This window comes from Patiria miniata, unplaced genomic scaffold, assembly GCF_015706575.1.
Source record: "Patiria miniata isolate m_02_andy unplaced genomic scaffold, ASM1570657v1 HiC_scaffold_1, whole genome shotgun sequence".
NCBI lineage: Eukaryota > Metazoa > Echinodermata > Asteroidea > Valvatida > Asterinidae > Patiria > Patiria miniata.
The window spans coordinates 24,130,511-24,154,657 of record NW_024037047.1 but is presented as its reverse complement, the minus strand read 5'-3'; the positions used below and the strand labels follow the sequence as shown (position 1 = coordinate 24,154,657).

At 42.6% G+C, this 24,147-nt stretch overlaps 1 protein-coding gene across 2 annotated transcripts; it reads right to left on the bottom strand.

Moving 5' to 3' along the window:
• Window positions 1-667: 667 nt before the first annotated feature.
• LOC119726269 lies at window positions 668-23,818 on the bottom strand. Of its 2 annotated transcripts, XM_038197901.1 has the most exons (14): window positions 23,604-23,818; window positions 21,735-21,756; window positions 21,333-21,404; window positions 20,174-20,304; window positions 16,453-16,555; window positions 15,236-15,351; window positions 14,693-14,771; window positions 13,029-13,190; window positions 11,419-11,610; window positions 8,110-8,214; window positions 6,335-6,410; window positions 5,348-5,529; window positions 4,019-4,144; window positions 668-3,677 (listed from the first exon to the last, which is right to left on the bottom strand). In XM_038197901.1, the coding sequence occupies exons 1-14, from the start codon at window positions 23,657-23,659 to the stop codon at window positions 2,865-2,867; spliced, it is 2,235 nt and encodes a 744-aa protein (XP_038053829.1). In that variant the 5' UTR covers window positions 23,660-23,818; the 3' UTR covers window positions 668-2,864. The 2 variants fall into 2 exon arrangements, with proteins under 2 accessions (XP_038053829.1, XP_038053838.1); XM_038197910.1 differs by lacking the exon at window positions 8,110-8,214.
• Window positions 23,819-24,147: the final 329 nt, after the last annotated feature.

Sequence of the window (24,147 nt, the reverse complement as noted above, 5' to 3'; positions counted from 1 at the left end):
CGCGTGTACACGTTGTACTCAAATTATTCTGCTATTTAAAAAAAATGGCAGCAAAATATATTTTAGGCTTATATAAAATGTCTGTTTATAGAGAAAAGGTTTCATTTACTTTTTGTTTCTTTTACTTTTAGTTTCTTTTACTTTCAGACGCTTCTATTTTATTTTAATTATTTTGAACAATGGGAGTGGTTGAGACTGGTTCCCTCCCCGCATTCGAATGGAGGGATCGGGAACCAGTGCATGGCTTCACTTGTTTGTAACACCTCGGAAATGGGTAAACGGGATATCCAGATTTTTTTTTACATGGAGATCAGTGGTATTACGTTTGCGTCTGTCATGTTTCCCTCTTCGTCACCGTTGGGGGCTCCCTCGTCCCCAACCGGTAATCCTTTCCCAAAATCGTGTAGAGGAAAGGCTACCGCTTTTAACCTTTCTTTGGGAGGGTGCTGCTAGCTGTACGCGTACCTCGGATGTCAAAATTCTATGTTCCAAACCACCGTGAGTTCGAATCTGCAATACCGACCCATTATATTATGCCAACAAAAAAAATGACAAACCTTGTCCACAAAAAGATCGTGTTTTTCGGTCGAATCACACAACACGCGATTGCATGAAACTTCTAGAGCGCGTTTAAATAAGCCGGAAATATTATTGATAACACTACGTACTACTTGTATTATAATATGGTTTATTATCGGATAGGCCTATAATCAATACTTTGCTTTAAATGGTAATGCTGATCATCAATCTAATATAGACCGTCCATTAGTCTCCGCCCACTATGCACGTGCCCAACTACATGTTAAAGCTGCGCACGTCATACGCACGTACACGTACATGTATGTCTGGCTTTTATGCATTCACGTCCAACATTAATCACAGCTACCTGTGAATGGTGAGAATATTAGGGGCGGGGCTTGATGGATCGGTATATTCATGCTATCACATTTAAAAACCATTACATGTGTATTATGGATTCCACATGTATTACCACGTTACAATCGATGTCCATCATGAAAAAAAATCTGTCTACATTTGTATACAAATTGCAACGCACCAATTTAATGCAGAGATTTTCCTTAGCAAAAGACCGAGCCAGTAAGCCCCGCCCCGTATTTGTTCCGACCAATCACAGCCGTGATTTATGTCCCACATGCGTGCACGCAAGTCCGACATGCGTGCACGCCGCAAGACGGGCGCGGCTGGAACATGTTTTTATAACACGCAGCTTGTCATTCACTGGAGAGAAGGACCTGTTAATTGCCCACGTGCGTTGTGGGCGGGGCTTATTGGTTCGGTCTATTTACATATCTTAAATACACAACCCTGAACTTTGGAGCATTTCTAATAGGTTTTGTAAGGCACCATTGATAAAAATAATCAAACTTTATTGATATAATGCTGATACTAATTGTGCAAATACAAAAAGGGATTGTGTCCAATTTCTTCGGCCCAAAAACTTTAAACACACCTTGAAAACAACAAACAAAGTAATTAATATGACTTTTCTTTCAGAGGAATTAGGCAAGACGATACAACAAATCAGAAAAAGTAAAAATAAAAAGGACAAAAGAAATGGAAACTCTACTGCTTTTTAAGCATAAGCTGCCGAAAATGAAGCACTGATTTCAGAAAACTGGACCAGAAGAACTAGAATGTTGAGCACAAATATATACACACAGCAAATGACTACAAAAATAAAGCGACTAAATAAATTATATCTAAAGGCGTTTCTCTACATATTTCAAATTGTAAAAAAAAGGAAGGAAAACTACATGGCGAGTCTAATAATAATGACTATCAAAGCGCCTTACATTATTATCTCTGCTGATCATCGGGCAGATGAAACATTCCAAAGACACAGGCTAGGATTATCAAATAGGCACATTAGGCACTGTGTCAAGGGCTTACGAAACATATGATGGCCCTATGAAATACCGAAATGTGCTTATAGGCTTTTAGAGCTACCACTTTGGCCTGGCATGCTTTAGTACAACTTAGCATCAACATGAATTTGGTGCTAGGGCCTAATAATCCGGCACTGCCGACACAATCTCAGCTCCCTGTGGAGTATACAGCTCGATGCTGCCATTTCGGTGCAAAGCAGCTAAAATCAACCACAATAACCATCTCTGCCCTGCCCTCACAGGTACCCATTTACTCCTGGGTGGAGCAATGAGTGACATAGTATCTTGAGTGACATAGTATCTTGCCCACAGGACACACGCACTACAACCCCAGGCTGGACTCGAACCCACAACTTGCAGAATTACCCGCAGACCACGAATTCAATGCTCCAGTCCACAAGGACTCCGTACAGCACTCCACAAGTTTAAAAAGTCAAAGAATAAAATCACAAAGTCTGTGGACAATTTGGATGCCCATTTTCTACTATTTCCGATTGTAAAACGCATGCCAAAGCTTTCTCCCTAGCAAAAGGTAAACAAACATTTATGAAGTTTTGAAGTACAAAATATTCATTATAATACAAATTTTCCGGATCATTTGAGGGCAAGTTAGATTACAAAAAACAAATTCAGCCAACAGATACAGAGATCTGCCACAATTCACTACCAATATTGTTTTCATCACACACTGGAAACATAAGCTTTTGTAAACTACAAAAAATGCTGATGATAAGTAAACTATATTTCAACTTAAATGTATATCTGCGATGTGTAACAGTCCACAATTTCCACTTTCTGCTCCTGGTAGAATTTTCTTGTTACTTTCATCATCTTGTATCTCGCACCTCTCACTTCCACAAACAAAGTCACAAGGTCCTAACGTTTCTGTACTGCAATGCTGTATTCAAATTGGGAAATGTTGTACAGGTCTTGTGTCTGGAATGTTGGATGTGACGTTCAGTTCACATACAAGTCCTCGCTGTTCACTTTGGTCAGCGTGCGCACGTCCTGTACTTGCTCCTCTTCACCTTTGAACGTCAGTCGGTCGATCTCGCTGAGCGAGATCCCGTTGATTTTCAGTTCTTCCTCCTCCTGGAGGGTGACTTTGCGCATGACGCGCGCTTTCTCCCAGCGCGAAAGCCGAGGGTCCGAAGCCGTCTTTTTCTTGGCTGGCCGGGCTGGGCTTCGAACTGGGTTGTCCCGAGTGATGGTATTTCTAGCCTTTGGCTTAGCATTGTCCGATTGCGATGAATTTGGGTTTTCGTTTTCGTTGCGCGCTTTGACGGACGACGTGTCGCTGCTGGTGTCCGTCTTGACGTCGTTAAAGAAATCGTGTAGGACTGCCGCGGCGCCAACGCGCGACCCACGAAACTTCTCCGGGTCGTAAACATGCGGCGGGGACAGCACGTGATGCTTGTGAGAAAACGCCGAGTTGAGTGGCAAAAAAGTGTGACTCGCCAAATCTATCGTCTTCGCGACGCTGGATTCCGCAACGCTACTCATAGTACTCGCGGTCTCAAAGTTCTTATCGCTGGCGATACTCATCCTGCGCCCGTCCAGGAACAACTGAGGTCTGGGGACGGAATTCTCTGATTTCCGCTCCTCGCCTTTTGTCTTTGGTCTGCGGCTGCTCTTTGGAACGTCAAATTCCTGCGTGCGTGCGTCGCAGTTCTTGTCATGTAAATCGTGGTACTGCCGTAACGTCGGATGCACTAATCTTTCAATAGATTCTGGCGGCACTATCTTTGATTTCTTCTTCTTCTTTACTTTCTGTATAGAGCACATAGATAAAAGGATTTACAATCAATAAATTGGTCTGGTTCCCTATGAGCTCATTGTCTTATCATACAGATTCAACGTGAATGCAGGTAGGTCATCCCATAAATTTGAGGTCCAATTTTTTTCGTGTCTCTGTCACATCTGATATCAGATTTTGCAAATTAAGGACATATTCTAGTTCACGCGGCATTCATTAATGGAACCATTGCACGGCCTACGTCATAACCGTGTATTTTTGGTTCCATTCACTGTTCTTTTTCGTCCCATCCCTTTTGATCTATTGCACACTGAGTGCACGCTACAACGCGCAGTGGCTCGGCGCTATAATTTACCTTTTTAGGTTGGGTAGGGGTTGGCGTTCGCCTCTTTTCCTCTTCCACTGTTTCTTTCTTCTGTCGGTAGTAGCGAGGTAGATGTGTCTTCATTTGTTGCTCGAGCTTCTGTAAAGTTCTCTCCTCCTATTAAAAATTAAACAAATATATGAGATGTCCTTTAAGGATTTCTTGTGCTGCATTTGGGTGACCTGGAATGAGTCCGAGTCCCCAAGTCATTGGGTTTGAGTTTGAGTCACTGAGTCTCAGTCCAAGCACCGAGTCACGTTATTCAAGTCTTAGTCACAGTCACGAGTCATTTGGTTCAAGTCTGAGTTTGAGTCATTGATTCTCAGTCCGAGCACCGAGTCCGTTTTATTGAAGTCTTTATAGTCAGAGTCATACGTAATTTAGTTTGAGCCTAAGTCTGAGCTGCAAGCCTATGGGTTTGAGTCTGAATCTGAGTCATTGAGACTCAGTCCAAACGCCGAGTCACTTTTATTGAAGTCTTAGTCTGAGTCGCAAGTACCTTTGTTTCAGTCTGAGTCTGAGCCACAAGCCTATGGGTTTGAGTCTGAATCTGAGTCATTGAGACTCAATCCAAACGCCGAGTCACTCTTATTGACGTCTTAGTCTGAGTCGTAAGTACTTTAGTTTCAGTCCGAGTCTGAGCCACAAGCCAATGGGTTTGAGTCTGAATCCGAGTCATTGAGACTCTGTCCAAACGCCGAGTCACTTTTATTGACGCCTTAGTCTGAGTCATAAGTACTTTTGTTTCAGTCTGAGCCACAAGCAAATGCATTTGAGTCTGAATCTGAGTCTGAGCCATTGAGACTCTGTCCGAACGCCGAGCCACTTTTATTGAAGCCTTAGTCAGAGTCGTAAGTACTTTTGTTTCAGGCTAAGTCTGAGGCACAAGCCATTGGGTTTGAGTTTGAGTCCACGTTCTGAGTCACTGGGTTTGAATCTGATTTTGAGTCACGAGTCAAGTCTGAGTTTGAGCCTCAAGTTACTGGGTTAGAACTTGAGTCCTGAATCATTGGGTTTACATTCGAGTCCTAATTGTTTGGGATTGTTTGAGTCCAGATCTCGAGTCATTTGATTCAAGTCTGAGTCCAAGTCTCGGGGTCGAGTCTCAGTGATGAGTCATTGGGGTTGAGTCTGAGTTTAAGTCTGAAAGTCACTTTGGGTGGGTCCAAGTCCAAGCCTCAAGTCATGAGGTTCGAATCCCGATTCGAGTCTGAGTCATGGTTCAAGTCTGAGTCACAAGTTCCAAATTCACGCTCGGGTTCACTTTCGCGCCGTGTAGCCTTGAGCATCACCAGCCTTGAGTAATGATCCAATACTCACTAATGTCTCAATCTGATACTGCAGTCCATCCAGTATGTGTTGCCGCTCAGCGACGTTGTGCTCTGTGACGACTCGAGGGGTCGTGGGTCGGACGTAGGTGTTGATCATGCTCTTCCAAGGTTGCTCCGAGGTCAAACTCGGGGCACTCCTTGAGAGCGAACTGGGAGGGACTGAGCTCAGGGCTGAATCAAAACAGAAAATGTTATTATTTATATATAGATTCCTACAATTCTGGATTGGCATTGTTCATCACCATTTTCATTACTTGAAAAAAAACCAAATATTACGTTGACTGTATCGTTTTTGAAAATCCCCACATGTTTAAAAAGATAAAGTCGTTAAGTCAAGCGATACTAATTGATCCCTGCTGGTGTTGGGCATTCATCCAGTAATAAGAACCTGAATAAAGGCTCTACACTCGGGTGATCTGGTACAAGAGGATTCACGGCATGGACCTCTAATTTCTTTTGATGTAATTTTAACCTTCGGAGCAGCGAGGCGGTGATAAAATTCTCCACATTTTCTAAATATGGGCATAATTTTTTTTTTCAATGGGCCAAAGCTTCCATGTAATCCTCACCCCTATACACCACCAGCCTGTAGACTCCCATTGGCCAGACCCTAGCCACTCCGGAGTAAGGAGTGTTGAAAGACAGAAGCCGAGATGGCGCCTAATGCCTTTGTGCAGTAATTGGAGATCTAGTGGCCAACCCCTTAGTGCCGTCGATCTCTTTGTATCAACCCCTCGTGCCGCCCAGAGCCCAGACAGGTTGTAAACAATCCCTGGCCATGTGAATGACCTATATCTTGTGCATGTACAGGCACGCCAGGGTTATTGACCTATAAATACATGTGGTGATAAAATTCTCCACGTGGATCCACCGTGTGATTTTTAAGATAGTCTGCTCAGAGGGTTGTGATCTGGGAGTCAACACTTCTGCGTGCAAATGACATGTGTGTGTCTGTAATGCACATGCATCCACTTACTTTTCCTTTCATGCAGAGCTTGCAGCAATCGTATCCTTGGGTCTTCGGGCATCGTACTTTCCGCCGAGCTGAAAAACTGCAAATCAAGAACGACACATTCTCATTGGACAGAGGTTAATCACATGATCAATATCTGAATGCAATGTACTTGCACCATGGCAAAGTGTAAGAAAACTAATGAAGCTTGTCTGTACAAGCTAAATTCAGTGTTTCTTTGCGGCAAAGTTCAACTCTACTGCAAACTTTTGAATACAATTCAAGGAATTCAGACTATTTTGTAGTGGTGGGATTAAAATCCGGATATTTAAAATTTTGGCTGGAATTTCACTGTTCAGTTTGGATTTGGAAACTGAATATTTGAAACCAACCACAAAAAATTAAACCCATTTACAGCTCAGGAGTAATTTTGGAAAGGCCCAGTGATCATTGAATCCCACAAACTATTACACAATCATCATGTAGGGCATTGCATGCGACACCTCACTCGCCACTTTTTGTTGGCAGGACTGTGAGCTGAATGGGAACTTCAGGTAAAATCGGATAAACATCATTCAATATGAATTTTTTTCAGGACAACCGGATTTTGAAACCTCTGATTCCCCCACCACTACTATTTTGTGGAAGAACGTGCCTAGGAGAAAGTCATCACAGGCAGTGATGGGTGCTTATTTCAAGACCACAGTCACAACAAACCAATTTGCTCAAACTTGAGAAAACAAAAAAAAGGTAAACATAGTGCGATAGGAAACCAGTGTTCAACACAGGTATGAATCTATTAGCCTTTTTGAGATATGGTGAACGCAAAGGGGCTCCGTGCGTGAACAAAAGAGGGCGCGTTTTTACCAGTTTTGAGACCTCTGTGGACGGGACACACAGCATGTGCGTAATGTACTGTGCTGGTTCGCACGCGAAGCACGCACGACTTCCTGAATGTGCCAAAGCTATTAGCTACCGCGGCTTCGCGTGAGCGTCAGGCGTCGTCGGCACGCAAATACGTTCCAATTTAACTTGCGATGGTCTTCCCATTACGTGAAACTCCCATTTGCCAAAACCCCTGAACTGTACCTACCGATTTCACTGTGACTCTTATCAGCTGTTATCAGTAAAGTAATTATAAGATAAACACTTACCCTGGCACCCACTTCCCCAGGGCCAGTGACCATGAGCTGGTGGTGTCAAATAACGGAAACCTTGAAGAGCATGGCTGAAGTCGGACTGTTTCTTATTTGATATCTCGAGATATATTTGATCGATTTTTATGATTCAAAGTTGCTCACATAATAACTTTTGACACTTTTCCAAATACTTTACATTATAAACAAGAACCTAGTAGACTTTGGTAGATATTTTTTGTCAGTAAGCTCACAGGCAGAGGCACCATACACCACCTGTTCACGGCTCGTTAACTCTTGATCAGATAAGAGAGATCGCGTTGAAAGCTGCTGAATCTGAAATCGGTAGGTACGACCCGAGTTTGTCATAGGCAAACTCGGGTCTAGCTCAAATGGGAGATTCACGTTATGCAGACTAATCCCCGCCCTCTATAACTTTGGATCATTCGAAATACGCAGTGGATGGACCGGGAACCAGTCTAGGTCTCCCCCAACTCTCGTTTTTTGGCCGTTGAAGGGGTACTTGTGCACTGAGCCCGTGGCGCTCTTTGGTTTGGGTAAACCCTCTTGTATTTACCCAAGTTTACGCAAGCTAAACAGCGGCCTTCCCATTGTGTCTGCAATATCTCAGAAACGCTAACAGAAATTTGTATGATGACCTACCTTCTGTGATCTGCTGGATTTGTCTGACGTGGCCGATTGTGGCGCTGATTGTGGTCGGTAGCGTGATTGCCGTGAGGGCGGTGCGGCAGTCAAACGTGAAGTGAGCTGTGTGCGCAATAGTGCGACAGAGAAAAAAAGTGCAGTGGCGGTGGCAAGGAAATTGCTGGATGTGCGAAACAGCAAATGTGACAAATCATTTTTTGAAGCAGAATCTACAAAGCAAAATACGAAATGTCGCTACTCATAATAAACACGATGGGGTCCACGAAAGACGGAGCTGAGATAGTTCCACTCCACTAGAAACACGCTCATAGGAAACATCACAAAATCCGACAGAAAAAGTGCCACCAGAAGGCACTCAGGAGCAAGGCCGTGATCTGTTATTCACTGGAAATTAAAGATTACGGCCTCCAGGAAAAGTTTCGTTACAATTTCGCCAGAGATAGCCAATTTGATTTCTGTTTTATATGTACCCCTACCCCAAACAACTCCTAAAACGTGTTTGCCAATCTCTGGCCCAGGTCCAGTTGTAGCCCCCCCCCCCCCCCCAATGCTAAATAGATCCAGACGCTGGGGGTTTTTGTGAACGAAATCCCCCGAGTCGGAATCCACAAGTCCCAAATGCTTGATCTCCAGAAATATTTCTACAAATTGTCCCAAGTATAAGCCGCAAGGACCTCTTATGTGGGGTGCTGTGGTCCAATGGTTACGGTGTTCGACTCGTGTGCCGTGGTACATGGGTTCAAATCCTGACCGTGGGAACATGGTGCTTGTGCTCTTGAGCAAGGCACTTTACCATTATTGCTGCGTCCTTCGGATGGGACGTAAAGCCGTAGGTCCCGTATGTTGTGTAATGCACATTAAAGAACCCAGTAAAACTTAAGAGAAGGGGTTTGCCCCGGTGTTTCTGGCAGTGGCTGCAATCATGCGCTGCAGCACCTTGTAATTGCCTTGAGTACCTAATTGTTGGTAGATACGTGCGCTATATAAGACTTCATTATTATTATTGTTATTATTCAAAATTACCCGTGGGATCACAAAATATCAATGAGCTCGCGTGTAGGAATTTACAGATTTTGGTGGAGTGCACTCATATAAAACTAAGAGAGTGGGCAGGATTCTGGCAGTTCCACAATGAGTGCGTAGTGAGGAAACAAGTTCAGGAATATTGTTATGTAGCAGCCGTTGAGCGACAAAAAGTATGCAGATGAAAGGATGACGGTATGAGAAGTAACTATAATGTGCACGAGGGGATCTTTTGAGAAAAAGGATGCGACTCCTTGTTCTACATTTACGTAAGAAAATCTGGGCGTGAAAGTGAATGTTTTCAGTGGTGATACTGATGGGAATAACCTTGATTTCATTACCAATCACACGATGGAATGAGTACTTGTAGACTGGAAAAAACAAAAACAATGAAGAACCTGATTTTCAGCAAAGTCGAAAGATGCAGCCTTTGGTTTTGTTATTCAAAATGAAAATGAAAATATTCTGAAAATGCTTCTCATTTCAGAATATGCCCAAACAAAACATCACACAGTGATCAATGGAAATGAAAATGGTTCTGGCTTTAAAAAACATTTTTTTTTAACTTGAAAACAATTCAACCGCTGCTTTGTCAATCTTTAGCAATAGAGCGTGTAAGTTGACCTCAAAACCTGTGAGATTTTACGAGAATACAGCACAACCGGGCACCATGTATAGCATCTACAATGTGTGTAACATCCTATCTGAAGCCTTTATTTTGCGTCCCGACTGGCCCATCCAATCAAGAGCAATAAATGGGTATTTCAAAAGAAAAGAAAGCATCGAAATTTACAACATATTGAAAATATTGCGAATTGATGACTCTTAAAAAATAGAAAAATGTTGATCTCAACTTCCGTTCAATCGATCACGCAGATTAACAATTGGGTAAATACAAATACTGGAGTCTGTGACTAGACCAGTCAGTGTTTGGTTCCGCAGATAACAATTGGGTAAATACAAACACTGGAGTCTGTGACTAGACCAGTCAGTGTCTGGTTCCGCAGATAACAATTGGGTAAATACAAACACTGGAGTCTGTGACTAGACCAGTCAGTGTTTGGTTCCGCAGATAACAATTGGGTAAATACAAACACTGGAGTCTGTGGCTAGACCAGTCAGTGCTTGGTTCCGCGACGTTCACAGAAAAAGTGAATATGGACTGGTGAGACTTACACGCTCTAAAATATCATGTGGGCAAAAATACCGGTAGCATACATGTCGACATGCAGGTCTACTTTTCACACCAAATATTCTGCATGGGAAATGTTAATGAGAAAATAAATCACTGCAATCATTAGGAAAACACAACAGGCTGTGAAACAAAAAAAATCACACGGTGCAAGAAAAGGGCGATTCACAAAACATAGCGCCACCGAGAGGCTGCTTTTTACAATTCATTATGAAAAAAATTTGGACTTCAATTGGTAAACCTGGCTTCCTTTTGCACAAGTACTGGTCAGTTTTCGTATGTATAGATTTTTTTTTATCATTCGCAATTAGGCCCCCAAAAAAATAAGTCGGTCTCTGGTCAGCGCGCGCGTCGATTTTAATCATGCGCGTCAATCTTTTTTTTTTCCAAAATGTTCCGCGGTAGCTCCAACAGCGCCCTCTATTGCCGCACCTCCTCAATTTTTTTTACCAAAGAGCACCAAGGAATGGAAAATTGCACCACGGCAAATGATCGAGAGCACCAAAGCAAATTATGAAGGACACCAATGTACATGAGGACACCAAAAAAGCAAAATAGTACCCCACCTTGTCTGTACAATCCAAGCTTGAAGAAAAAAAAATAAAAAGCCGCGTCCCTGCGTCAATTCCAGAACTTTGGTCTGACCAGAGACCGAATATTTTTTTTTTGGCCTTAAGCTAGGTTTTTGGTTGATTAACCAGTTCGCGCCAGGATTATTTTGACATGAACGGACCCAGGCGCGGGATTGTTTTTCACGAACCTCGATGCCAGACGGGTTCAGGCCGTCATATGCGGGCAGCACACCCTGATATTTTCCAGCCTCGCTCGCTGCGAGCGGGTCGCTGACAGATATTTCAGGCCTTGCTCCCTCCTAATACCGCAAAACCTTTGCGTGTGTACACGTCATTTGACATGAATTGGTTAACTTCCAAATGCCCTGGTATTTCTGTGGTACTCCACGTACAAGTGAACAACTGTGCGATACTACATGCAGGATTACGCTGTATAGCTAACAGTCCAGACAAACGCTTGGTGGCGCAATATATTGCGAATTGCTGGTATTGGCGACAATGCCCTCCAATAATACTCACGTCTGACACAGTGTGAGGGCGCTGTAGCATAATGGAGTGAAGCGGCGAGTCCGGCGGCAAGCGAAACTCGTCGATCTCCGGCGCCGTGACGGGCCGGCCCCGGATGTGGCCCGCTTTGGTGCGCTGCACCTGGGCCGTGGACTGTCCCATAAAACCTTGCAACTCACGGTATTTCCTGTTGTGGTGACGCACCTAACATGATGTGAAATTTAACAAAAGTCAGTTTCCAAAATAACAAAATACAAGCAAGTAAATGACAAAATACAAGCAAGTAAATGACAAAATACAAGCAAGTAAATGACAAAATACAAGCAGGTAAATGACAAAATACAAGCAAGTAAATGACAAAATACAAGCAAGTAAATGACAAAATACAAGCAAGTAAATGACAAAATACAAGCAAGTAAATGACAAAATACAAGCAAGTAAATGACAAAATACAAGCAAGTAAATGACAAAAACTCAAGCAAGTAAAAGACAAAATACAAGCAAGTAAATGACAAAATACAAGCAAGTAAATGACAAAATACAAGTAAGTAAATGACAAAATACAAGCAAGTAAATGACAAAATACAAGCAAGTAAATGACAAAATGCAAGCAAGTAAGTGACAACATACAAGCAAGTAAATGACAAAATACAAGCAAGTAAATGACAAAATACAAGCAAGTAAATGACAAAATACAAGCAAGTAAATGACAAAATACAAGCAAGTAAATGACAAAATACAAGCAAGTAAATGACAAAATACAAGCAAGTAAATGACAAAATACAAGCAAGTAAATGACAAAATACAAGCAAGTAAATGACAAAATACAAGCAAGTAAATTAATGACAAAATACAAGCAAGTAAATGACAAAATACAAGCAAGTAAATGACAAAATACAAGCAAGTAAATGACAAAATACAAGCAAGTAAATGACAAAATACAAGCAAGTAAATGACAGAATACAATCATTTGTTACACTACACATGTAGCCTATTTTTTTTTCAAAACAACAATTTTTTTCTCCTTCAAAATAAAGCATGATGGATAGGCATTCTGTTAAACCAATCCATTGGTACATGTAGCTATGATGTTATGAAGCCCGCCGTGACAACTCAATATAACCCTTTCACTAATTTGCATAAATTCGCATAAAACCACAAAGTTTTTGTCCATGTGTAAATGTTTACAGCCCAGTGATAGGCCACTTTTTCTTTCTGCTTTCCGTTACCATGCATCTGTGTAAATAGGTACTTAGTGAGACCCCTCAATTTGCTATTGTCTTTGCTTTGTTGAACCACTATCTTCTTTCTGAGAGTGACGAATATTTGAATAGACAAGCAAATGAAAAATCGTGTATACGAATACTGAATTATTCGGATTGTCTCAACCCTAATCCAGGGTTCAACCTTAACTTACTAAAACAGACTCTTAACTAGCCTGTGGGCATTTTCACTAGTCCGCATGTTTTTCTTTTATAGAGTGTCTCATAAACAACAATTTGCATACATGTAAAACGTGTATCCTGAGGCAATCGTGTCAGTGTTTTTAATAAAAAGCAGATCTAATAATTTTAACCCTAAACAGTTAATAAAGTTAGACACAAATTGATACAAATCTCTACCTGTTCAATCCTGCGTGAGGTGTCTACCGCACTTTCTCGCGGGATACGCTTGCTGGATAGCTGTTCCTTGCCATAGTTCAGCTCCGTGTCTCGGAACTGCTGGTTCAAGTGCTGCTCCATCTTTTCATCCTTTGTCGCGCAAACCTCCTGAAAATTATCCAGCTGTAGAGAGAATAAAAATGGGAACAAAATGTGCAGGAATGTTAGATTGAGGAGGTACAACTTTTAAAGTTGCGTTCCTGTGCTCTACAACAAATTCGATTGAATATCAATCGTTTTGGGCACAAACGGATCCGCTTGGCGAACAGACTGGCTCCCAGTCCGTACATTATCGATACTGATTGTGGGGCGGGAACCAGCCTACCCCACGCGAACGGGATTTTTGTCTGGCAGGGAAAGAATGTAGTATCCAGACGCCACTTCTGCGGTTGTGTACAAAGTCTATGGAGAGTCAAGAACATTTCAAAGTATTGCCGAACAAAATTGGAAATGTTTCTCAGTCCCAAATTCATGTCTTTCCCACATTTTTGCAATGGCTGACGTTCATTGAGATAATATATGATGAAAAAAGTAGCATCAGGATGCAACATTCTTTCCTCTGGCAGGCAACAATTTGTTTCGAAATTGTAATAATTCAATAACTACACATGTGCCGATGTTTTTCGGTCGATGTCTCATTCAAAAAGTGAATAACTTCTGTATTGCTAGAAAAATAAGTATTTAGAAAGCAATCTTTTTTGCGGGGTGAAACTCGAAAATTGGATGGGGAATGCAACTGTAACGCTGGGTTTTACCCTTCAACGACGTACTTTATAAACATTGAATGACTCAGTGCTATCCAAAAGTTTGTGAGAAGAAACTCAAGAGCCTACTCGGGTCGGACTCGAACCCAAGACCTCCCACTTTACGGTGCAAATTCATTTTACACAATATGCTGTCTGACGGCGCATCTAGTTTCAAAGCTTTAACAAATTTAACTATTTTTGAGTGTAACGTTGGTTTTAATTGATGAGGCTACACACTTTGTGATAAAGTGCCTTGCCCAAGGACACACGCACCGCAATCTCGCAGGCTGGACTCAAACCCACAACCTGCAGAATTACAAGCTAGATTTTGAGCTCCACACGCTACTCCATGGTAAAACACCAACATTTTGTTCAAGAGTCCGTGCACGAACAGTAGATAGCGTTTTTGACAACTTCCGAGTGCTACAGAGGGACACACCGAGTGAACGCACTGGTTTGGGCCAATTTGGCACCATTTTTTTGTTCTGAATTTGCACAAAATAGTGGCGTATTCCAGTAAGTGCCAGGCGTCATTGGCAATGCGTTCGAATGTCCCTCCCAGTGTTCCCCCCAACTCTCTTGGTAACCACTGAGGGATACTTGAACGCAGTCTATGGGCTCCATGCGCCAACAAAAGAGGGCACCCTTTTACCTAGCAACGACGTCCTATGGGCGGGACACTTACATTTCGCTGGTTGATGTGCGCGCACCGTTCCTTGTGTGTGACGCACGTACACCAGGGGATTTGTACAATGTACACAGTAGCCGCGCTTCGCGGCAAAATATTGCAGTCAGGCAAGATGGCATCGTTCGATCACCCCCAACTGAACTCTCTTGGTAACCACTGATGAGGGGTACTTGAACGGAGTCTATACCAACCTGAAAGAGTCTACGCCATGTCTTATCCAAAGCCCCATGCTTGAAATCTGGAACATCTACGTCCTTGGTCAACTCACATCTGCAGAAAGAAGACGAACAAAATTGTTGTAAAATTGAACAAAGAAATTGACTTGGGTGGGGTTTGAACCTGCGACCTCCAGATTGCCGTTCCGGTGCTTTGCCATCTGAGCTATCCAGCCCTATGTTTAGGGATCCCCATTTTGTCAATGTCTTTGTTCAATGACATTGAAAAAAAAAATGGAGAACCGCCAACAAAGGCTGGATAGCTCAGTTGGTAGAGCACCGGAACTGCAATCCGGAGGTCGCAGGTTCAAACCCCACTCCAGTAAATTTCTTTGTTCAACGTTACAATTGTTAGTCAGTTTCCGTGTGTGGTTTACTTGAAAATTTAAAATCAATGGATGCCTCCATATTCATACAGCAGAAAACCACCCCAGTTTGAAAACAGTTTTGTTCTGAAAATCACAGCAATGCTCCGAGGCATTTTGTGACGTTTCCGTATATTTTGATTGGAATACTCACAGCACAATGAGATCCAGGAATTCGTACAGCTGTATCCGGCCTGGCTCGTCAAAGTTCTCCTGCATGTGTTTGACTCGGTGCATGAGCTTCATTGGCGCTATGGTCCGATCACACAACTGAAGACATTTCAAAAAATGTTTGTTCACAGAATCAATATATGATAATGATTGAACGGGGTGTTTGCGTTTTTGTTTGTTTGTTTGTTGTTTGTTTGTCTATGATGCGGTATTTTAGTCCAGGAGCCAATTTTATGGTGCTGCTTTTAAAAAGGGACACTGCGTCCTGGAATATGCCCAATTGGGCTACAAAACCCGTTTTGAACGAAATGATGTTAATCGGAAAGAACATTTAAAAGTAGGATATAAACATCCACACAACTATCCTTTAAAAACTGGGCGCTTTTGTAGTATTCCTGTGAGAACGACTTTTGGGGTCCACTTTTGCGACCCCAAAAAGTCGGGCTGTTTGTGCTAGTTGTGATTCCAGCCGTAAGGGTTCGCCTTTTGCGGACGTGTAAGAAATCACATTTTGTGCATTGGTGATTGGTCACCGCTGTTCGTGAGCACGGTGCTGTGTACGTGTGTAATATACTTTATACACACAACGTGTATCATGCATTGTTTGAAAACGACAGTAAGCATGTATCATACTTCATCGTGTCCGATGTAAACAATCGGGGTTTTCCGTTTTTTCTCGGGAATGGTAAGACATTAGGTCGGTTTCCTTTCAACCAGATGTTTGAAATAGGATAAGTAAACAATCCAAAACATGAAATTTTCGCGGATTTCAGGACGCAGTGCTTTTTAACAGTTTGGCAGAAAAGTTGTGCTAAACCTAACCATGGCAGAAAATGGTGCCAACCCGTAGCGTTATTTCATGGCGTGGATGTGCTAACGGATGAGCGCACATGGAGATTTCTGTTGTTACGTCATTGATTTAAGCAACTTTTTCCTCTGAGGTAAGCGTGCCTTTTGTGTGCTTACTGTTTCCATGAATTAGACAAGGGCTCTGTTAGCAGAAATTAGCCATGAAAATTGGGCCCAGTTCACCAAAAGTCCTCAAAAAATCTTCAAGTTATTTGGTCATAAGTCAAGTCACAAGCTATTGTCAGTCACATGCATCCAACGACTACTTCTACTTGCGTTGGAATACTGACCAATGGGTGACGTGCATTTTGCTCATGAATATTCATGAGGTGTGATAACGGTTGCCATTACCTTGAGAGCTCGTAGCTGCGTGTGGGTGTCTATGACCATGCCTCGCATATCACCAGCCTCGTAGACTTGGAAGGCGACGCGGACATCATTCAACTCAGAAAAACTGGGGAAAAAAAACAAATAAAAAATAAAATAAAAAGACTAGCAATCCTAGCAAAGCTGGTCCCAGACATATCTGGTCTAAGGGAGTCTACGTAGTCATTGAATTCAAATTGTTACGCCAAGGTAAGACTTAACCAAGTCTAATTCACAAGTGACGGTCAGTCAGTCAGTCAGGCAGTCAGGTGCAATGAGGATACCGGCTTGTTCTCTGGCACCCGCAAAAACACTGAACTCTGTCATTACGACAATCAGAAATACATATATAAGCTCGCACGTCAGAGTTCATCGTTCTAGTCTGCCTACTAGAGGCTACTTATTCCGTACTATAAAGCCAGCCTCAGGTGACCTGTGATTTGTTTGCGCCACGACGCAACCATGTTCAGGTCACCCAAGGCGAGATGACGATTCACAATAAAATTAGGCAATCTGGACACACGTTTGACGTTATAGCTTCACACTGGTTGACTGGGATTGATTCTTGCCCATAGGGAATGAGTTCCATCGCTTGGCATATTAAGCTGAAATTTTTCTACTCTTGCAGCTGTTGATTCTTTTTAGCCCCAACTGATGCCGATCATCTGAATAGCGTCGCAGTTACACTCAGGTTACACTCAGGTTGCACAAAATCGGTGACTGATCGGTGAACAACAGCTGTTCCGGATGGTCGTAGCTCAGGCACAGCTTGATCCCGAAAAGCCAGTCGCAAGGTGGGCCTTAGTCTGAGTATCACCCGTTATCCACGGAGTCAAGTCTCCTGTCAAACGTCTGATGTATCTAAGCATGCGTGACGTCAGTTCATTCCGAAATCAGGACTAAGATTGTGATTGGTCAATTTCGATGCCGTGTTTTTGTAATACAACAACCTGTACAAAAATGCTACTCATCGTGGGTATGGTGTTGATTGGTCAGTTTCTCGAGGTCACACGCAGTCTAATTTCATAATTAATCGCCGAATCTGTTTACGTATCAAAGACCATGGTCGGCTCCACCAAGGCCAGGGTCTATTACATAGACTAGGTTGACCTGAGGGCGGCTTTAGACTTTAAACTGAGCCAAATTCAACCATGGAGGAATGAATGATTCAACAAACAAAATCACAGAGTCACAAATCAAATCTGATTTTTTTCTCACCTGTATATCGATCAAAGCTTTTCAGCTTAGCGGTATCAAATGGAATATAATACTTCTTATCTGAGCTTTTAATTACTTTATTTGTAAGCCTCGCGTAATCCTCTTAATAAACAAAGACTTGTATGAAATCCCAGCTAATCCCAGTAAATGCGATTATGATATGTTGATGTAAAAGATTCTTATCTCCTGAACTTTAGTGTTTGGGTGTTTAATAGTGATTCATAAATACCTCAGACAGTTTAGCTATTCCTATTGGTCGAGAGCCCGTCACGTGGCCGGTCTTAAACGGATGATAAAGACATGGCTAGCTGGTCTTAAACACTTTTCCAGTGTCACAATAAAATGTGGACTCCTAAAAATCCAGTGCCTCTTACCGTTTCATTGGTTGAACGTTCACAATCCTCACGTAGGCATGCGCAACACTACAAGCGAGTCAGAATTTTATAGTTCTAAATTCAAAACGCAACGCCCCAGGTGCGTTCTGCGTGACATCGCGCAGAACATGTTACGCGCGCGTCAATCTCCATAAAAGGGTTGTTTACATCTTACTCGCCAGCAGAACACTCCATTATTTTGCTAGAGGGATGTTTCAAAAAGCATGAAGTGAACTTGTTGAACAAAATCGGGATTTTTTGAACGAATTATTTGATATTTTTTACGGATAAGGTATTTATGAATGGGAATAAATATGTGCTCGGTCGGTATTTATCACTCTGTTTAATACCGCTTATAGTCTGGGTGCTGATAATTACCCTCGCCTCCGGCTCGGGTAATTATCAGCACCCAGACTCTAAGCGGTATTAAACGAGTGATAAAAACCTCCGGAGCACACATTTATTCCCTTATTTAAATCAAATTAGGTTTTGCCCTTCACCAACGGTTAAACACTGTATACTCAGTGTGTTACCTCCCGAGTGAAAGTTGTAATCATTCGGGTGGGACACGAACCCACGACCTCCTGCTTTCTAGTGCAGATGTCTTACCACTCGACCATCGAGCTAACGGGATCGGTTGGCCTACTGTTGGTCGAGTGGTCAGACATCTGCACAAGAAAGCAGGAGGTCGTGGGTTCGAGTCCCACCCGGGTGATTTTTTTTTCCCAACTTTCACTCGGGAGGTAACACACTGAGTATACAGTGTTTAAACGTCGATGAAGGGCAAAACCTAATTTGATTTATATCACCCCGACGCAAAATTCCATCTTATAATAATAGTGATTTGTTTTGAAGACATATACACCCTATCATGCTAAACTGTGACGTGTTCTGTCCAAAACAGTCTCTTCTAGGTAGCTAGATCCTCCCTTTAACGAGGAACACTTTACAGTTTTGAAAAAAAAAGAAGACTTTCTGCATCAAATGCATGCCCAATTGAAGTTTGTGATGTCACAAGGTTGAAAAAAAAAGAGAAAATTGAATGCCTGTTAAAGTTTCGGGTTACTTCTTGAACTGACACACCTTTATAAAACATGTTAGGATCACAAATTTGAAAAAAATTGTGTTGGTTTGTTGGTTGGTTGGTTTGTCTGTGAACAGGATTAACTCAAAAAGTTATGGAAAGATTTTCGTAAAATACAAGTACAAATCGATTAGATTTTGGAAGTGATCCGGATCTAGGTCTGCATGCAGGACTTTTTTTAAGGATTCTTTACTAGATTCCAACATTATGAATGAACTGTAGTGCATGCGTGACTGGGTGGAGCTTAGCGCTCAGGGCGTGAATGCACGTATGCGATTGGTTCACAAAGGCACATAGGTTAAAGTACATGCATACGTGTTTGTACAGCGTGCGTGTTTACTTGGGAAGTACACCCATGACGTCTTAGTTAGTTGAGTTGTGGACAGCGTACGGTAAGGTAGTGTATTGCTCGCGCTATAAATTCAGAATATGAGCAATCCTGTTGACATTCTAATGTGCAATACAATATGGAAGTCCAGTAGATATGCGAGTATTTCTTTTGGGTGTACTGACAATATGGCGGGGAATTGTTTAACCTTGGCGGAGGTTTGTGCTTTTTGAGTGCTTTCTAGTTGATTTCAAGCGCTTACTACATGTACATGTAGTTGTGTCTGTATGGACAGCAATTTTCATGAGTTTTAGTCTGAAGAATACCTAACCAATCACTTACATAAAGTGACCTCGTTATGCCCAACTATGGTAATGGTCCCAACTATAGTTGGGTCAGTCCCAACTGTGGACAGTCTCAATTTGGGGAATTCCCAATTATAGTTGGGACGATCCTAACTGTAGTTGGGATCATCCCAACTGTAGTTGAGACACGGTCCCAACTTTGGAATGGTCCCAACTTTAGTTTGGAAATTCCCAACTTTAGTTGGGACGATGTCACATTTTGGGCGTTACACCCTCAGTGAAGATAGGACTTTGTTACCATGTGATACATATGAGTAAACACTTTGTACTTCCACTGTCACTAATACAAAACTTGTCCTCACTGAGGGCGCTCTGCGCTAAGAGTCTATTGAGTTACCTCAGCAGTCTGTGGTTGAGTAGTTTCAGACTCTGCATTAGAGTGTTGATGTTGTAGTCTGCCGTGTGCATGTTGATGGAACGATCCAACGCATCGTTGAAGTACTTCAGCCTGATCAGCTTCAAGATATCCTGAGAAGTGAAGAATTTGAAGAAAACAGGATAAGTGGTGGGATGAAAATCCAGATTTGTTAAAATACGGTTTGAATTCCACTATTCCGTTTAGATTTTGGAAATTGGATATATTCGAAACCAACCTTAAATTTAAGTCCTCCATTATTGGTGACAGGTTTAGGAAAATATCTAGAACATCTCCCAATTTGCTCCATGGTCTGTGATTGTAACTGCACTCACTCCCTAGCGGTCTTCTTGGTATATGAATAGCCTGCCCATTCGATTTGTCAGAGAGTTCCCATCCAGTTTTTCACCATTACAGCTCTGGAGTGATTCTGTCAAAGCCAAGTGGTCAACAAATCTCGCAAACTATACCCAATCATTGTGGAAGGCATTGCATGCGGCACCTCACTCGTCACTTTTTGTTGGCGTGACTGTGAGCTGGGTGGGAACTGCCAGTGAAATCAGAGAACCGTTGATTCAGTTTGAATTTTTTTTTAGAATAACCGGTTTTTGAAATCTTCAACTTTTCCCCCCCAAAACAGAACAGAATAAGCCAGTTTGCTATATCAACTGCGCATGCGCACAATGATATGGGTCACAGGTCATTCAGGATAATCAAACGATCATCGAAGGCGCATGAACGCGCAGGGAAACGGGTACACACGACACTCGCGTGTTAATTGACCGATCGCCGTTTGCGAGTTAGCCATGCCACTTAGACAACCCTATGGAATTTGGTACGTTAAGGTTTGTTTGTCTCAGATTTTGCGTGTTCCGCGTCCATATGTATGTGTAATTGGACAATATTTCACAAGTTGCATTGATGCAATTCTACTGCGATAGGTTAATTACGAGCAGAATGGGCGTTGGTTTAACGTAACCTAACGTCACGTCAGCGATTTTATCCTGAATGACCTTTGACCTGGACTACTTCATGGAGATACCGATCTGGCTTATCGTGAAGCGTTCTTTCAATGGACTCGGTGCGTTAAGTGTAGGTGGCGCTCTTTAGCCTGCTTATGCGAACATTCATTCATCTATACCTTGTAACTGATGCCATCTTGTGTACTTGTCAGTTCATCAGGGATGCAGTTTTTGATGGTTTCGCTAGGGAACTGTCAAACAATTTGTAAAAAAAAATTATCATGAAATAAATGGTGTGATATGTAAACATGGCAAGAATTTGGACAATTTAAGGCATCTTTTTTGAAAAGCAATTTGAAACACGGAAAATAAATGTAGCCAAAGAAAGTGGCCTTTGTTGTAATTTAATCGTTTTATGATTTTCATATTCATCAACAATAGTTATTATGATGTTATTTTTTGGGGGGGGGGTTGGGGGGTTGGGGTAGATTGTGCAAAGGGAAAGGGATTAATTAAACTACAACTTGTTGAGCTTTTCTTTAAAAAATGACACCAAATGTAAGAAAAATTTTTCAACTTACCCCAAGTGCCCTTGATAAACAGCTGTGCAAAAAGAAGTTGGAAAAGAGACAATTTAGAGGGTCAGGGCCCATGATTTAATGTAAGAATTGTATAACATCGTTACGGCAACCGTAATGCTAATGCAATTTTTAACTGCTATTATTAATACAGCATTGCAAGAACACCATCGCGATAATACTTATAACTTTCCTACTTCTAGAATTAGAAGGCACCTTGTCTCAAAAATGTTCCTACATGGGATTTCAATATGGCGGACTGGTTTTGCGCGTTGTTTATGTATGCATTTATGCGGGCGCACTTGGGCAAGGTTATGAATATGCACTGAACAGTTCATGACCTCGTATTTGTATGGCCGGTCGCGCCGTGTGCCTGACAACACGAGGTCATGAACCGTACAATATTCATAACCTTGCCCACTTGTGAATGCATACATTGACCTCCAGCTCTACATGTCCACAGTCCAATTCCCGAATTCCCGGTAGGTCAAAACATGAGCACAGCCATCTTGGTTTGACGTCATATGATGTAGTAACGGTTTTTGCTTGAGATCACCTGACCTATTACAGGGCCCTTGATTGGTAACCAATCCAGGTGACCAATCAAAGTGCCCTGTGATTGGTCTGTCTGATGCCAGTCAATTTTTCCTGAATTCAAAATGGCAGCCTCCAACAAGGCGTGTGTGACAAGGATGTTTCCCGAACTGAAGGTGAAATTTCTCTTTTCTTCCCAAAGGTATGTGAGCCTAACCATTGGCGGATCCAGGGGGGTGCTACGGGGGCATGGGCCCCCCCCCCCCCCCCAGCAGTGACCAAAATGCAACAGTGGCTAATTTTTGCATATTTTAACTATAGACCATGAATGTCAGACAAGTCGCCCGTTGAGACAACTTGACTCGGCTAGCTCGGGACAAGTCGACCGTTTAGACAACTCGACCATTGAGACAAGTCGACCGTTGAGACAAGTCGACCGTTGAGACAACTCGACTCAGGACAACTCGCCCGTTGAAACAGCTTGACTTAATGGAAATGTATACACGTGGAGCGGAAAAAGTTGCATAAATCTGTGGTAGAACCGGTCCCGGGCACGGCGCGGGCATACTCGATGCACAGAAGGCGCTCCGATACGGTGGCCATCGCGTCGGGCCGGCGCGTCCCGCCCGCGAGGACCGGGACCAGCTCGGCATGCGGGCATGTCGACCGGCGCGGCAAGTGGGCGCACAGGCCCGGCAAAAACGATGTTTTTGCCGGGCACGCTACGGCCACGTTGACCGGGGATAAGTGCGCGCACAGGCACAGAGCCAGGCAAAAACGATGTAACCGTGCACGGTACTGACATACTGACAAGTTGACCGGGGATGCACGCACATGCCCGGCAAAAACGAACGATGTGCACGGCCAATCACGCTGCGCTATTTCGGCTCTGTGTTATGGCTATATCATGCAACAAAAAACTCCCAAACGGCGATCAGCCGCATCAGCCGCCGTCAACATCCCCATTCCCCGGTACTATCCCAAAACTAGGCTCAAAAACATGACTCGACTTATCTCAACGGTCGACTTGTCTTTCCATTTATCGCACATACGGTCGAGTTGTCTCAACGACAACGTCAACGGTCGAGTTGTCTCAACGGTCGACTTGTCCCGAGTCGAGTTGTCTCAACGGTCGACTTGTCTGACCCCCATAGACCATTTTGGTTCTTAACATGTTAAGAAATATGGCAGGGTGAATTGCATCAACTTACTGCTGCTTTATTGCACTGACTATATTGCCCACTCAATATCACAACTGGTCAACACAAAAAATCCCCGCACATATATATGCGCAGCACCGTTTGGTTTATTGTCACTTGGCAACAGGACGTTACTCACCTTAATTCTTCCCACGAGTAGAAATCCCGCCTTTTTGGAAACTGTAAATGCATCATCTTGATGCTCCGACTTCAAAGACTATCTGTACCCAAAAGTGTCACGTTATATCCATTTCAATGCATTAAAAATCAGCCTAGTTTTGGACCAAACGAAAGTGCTTTTCGCTACTTTCATCTTGTTTATACTGTTGATAACGAACAATTGAGGGCGCTTGTTTTCGCACAGTCACAGAAAAAAAAAATAACTTAAAACCATTTTTCTTCAGTTATCAACCAATGTACACTTGTACTTACATGTATTTGAAACCATTATTGTAATCAATTTATTTTGATATTTTTACCAACGATCAGAACAATATTATTTCATGAAAAAGCACCGAATAAACATTACGTCCACATGAGCCAATGATACTTTTCGTCTCATCCGCCACGTTGACAAATCAATCAATTACCGGTTTATATAAGATCACTTGTGATTGGTCAGGCGCCTGCGCGCCTGCCACTTCTCGCAAGTCAAAGGGTTTCCCCGTATTTACATATTGATA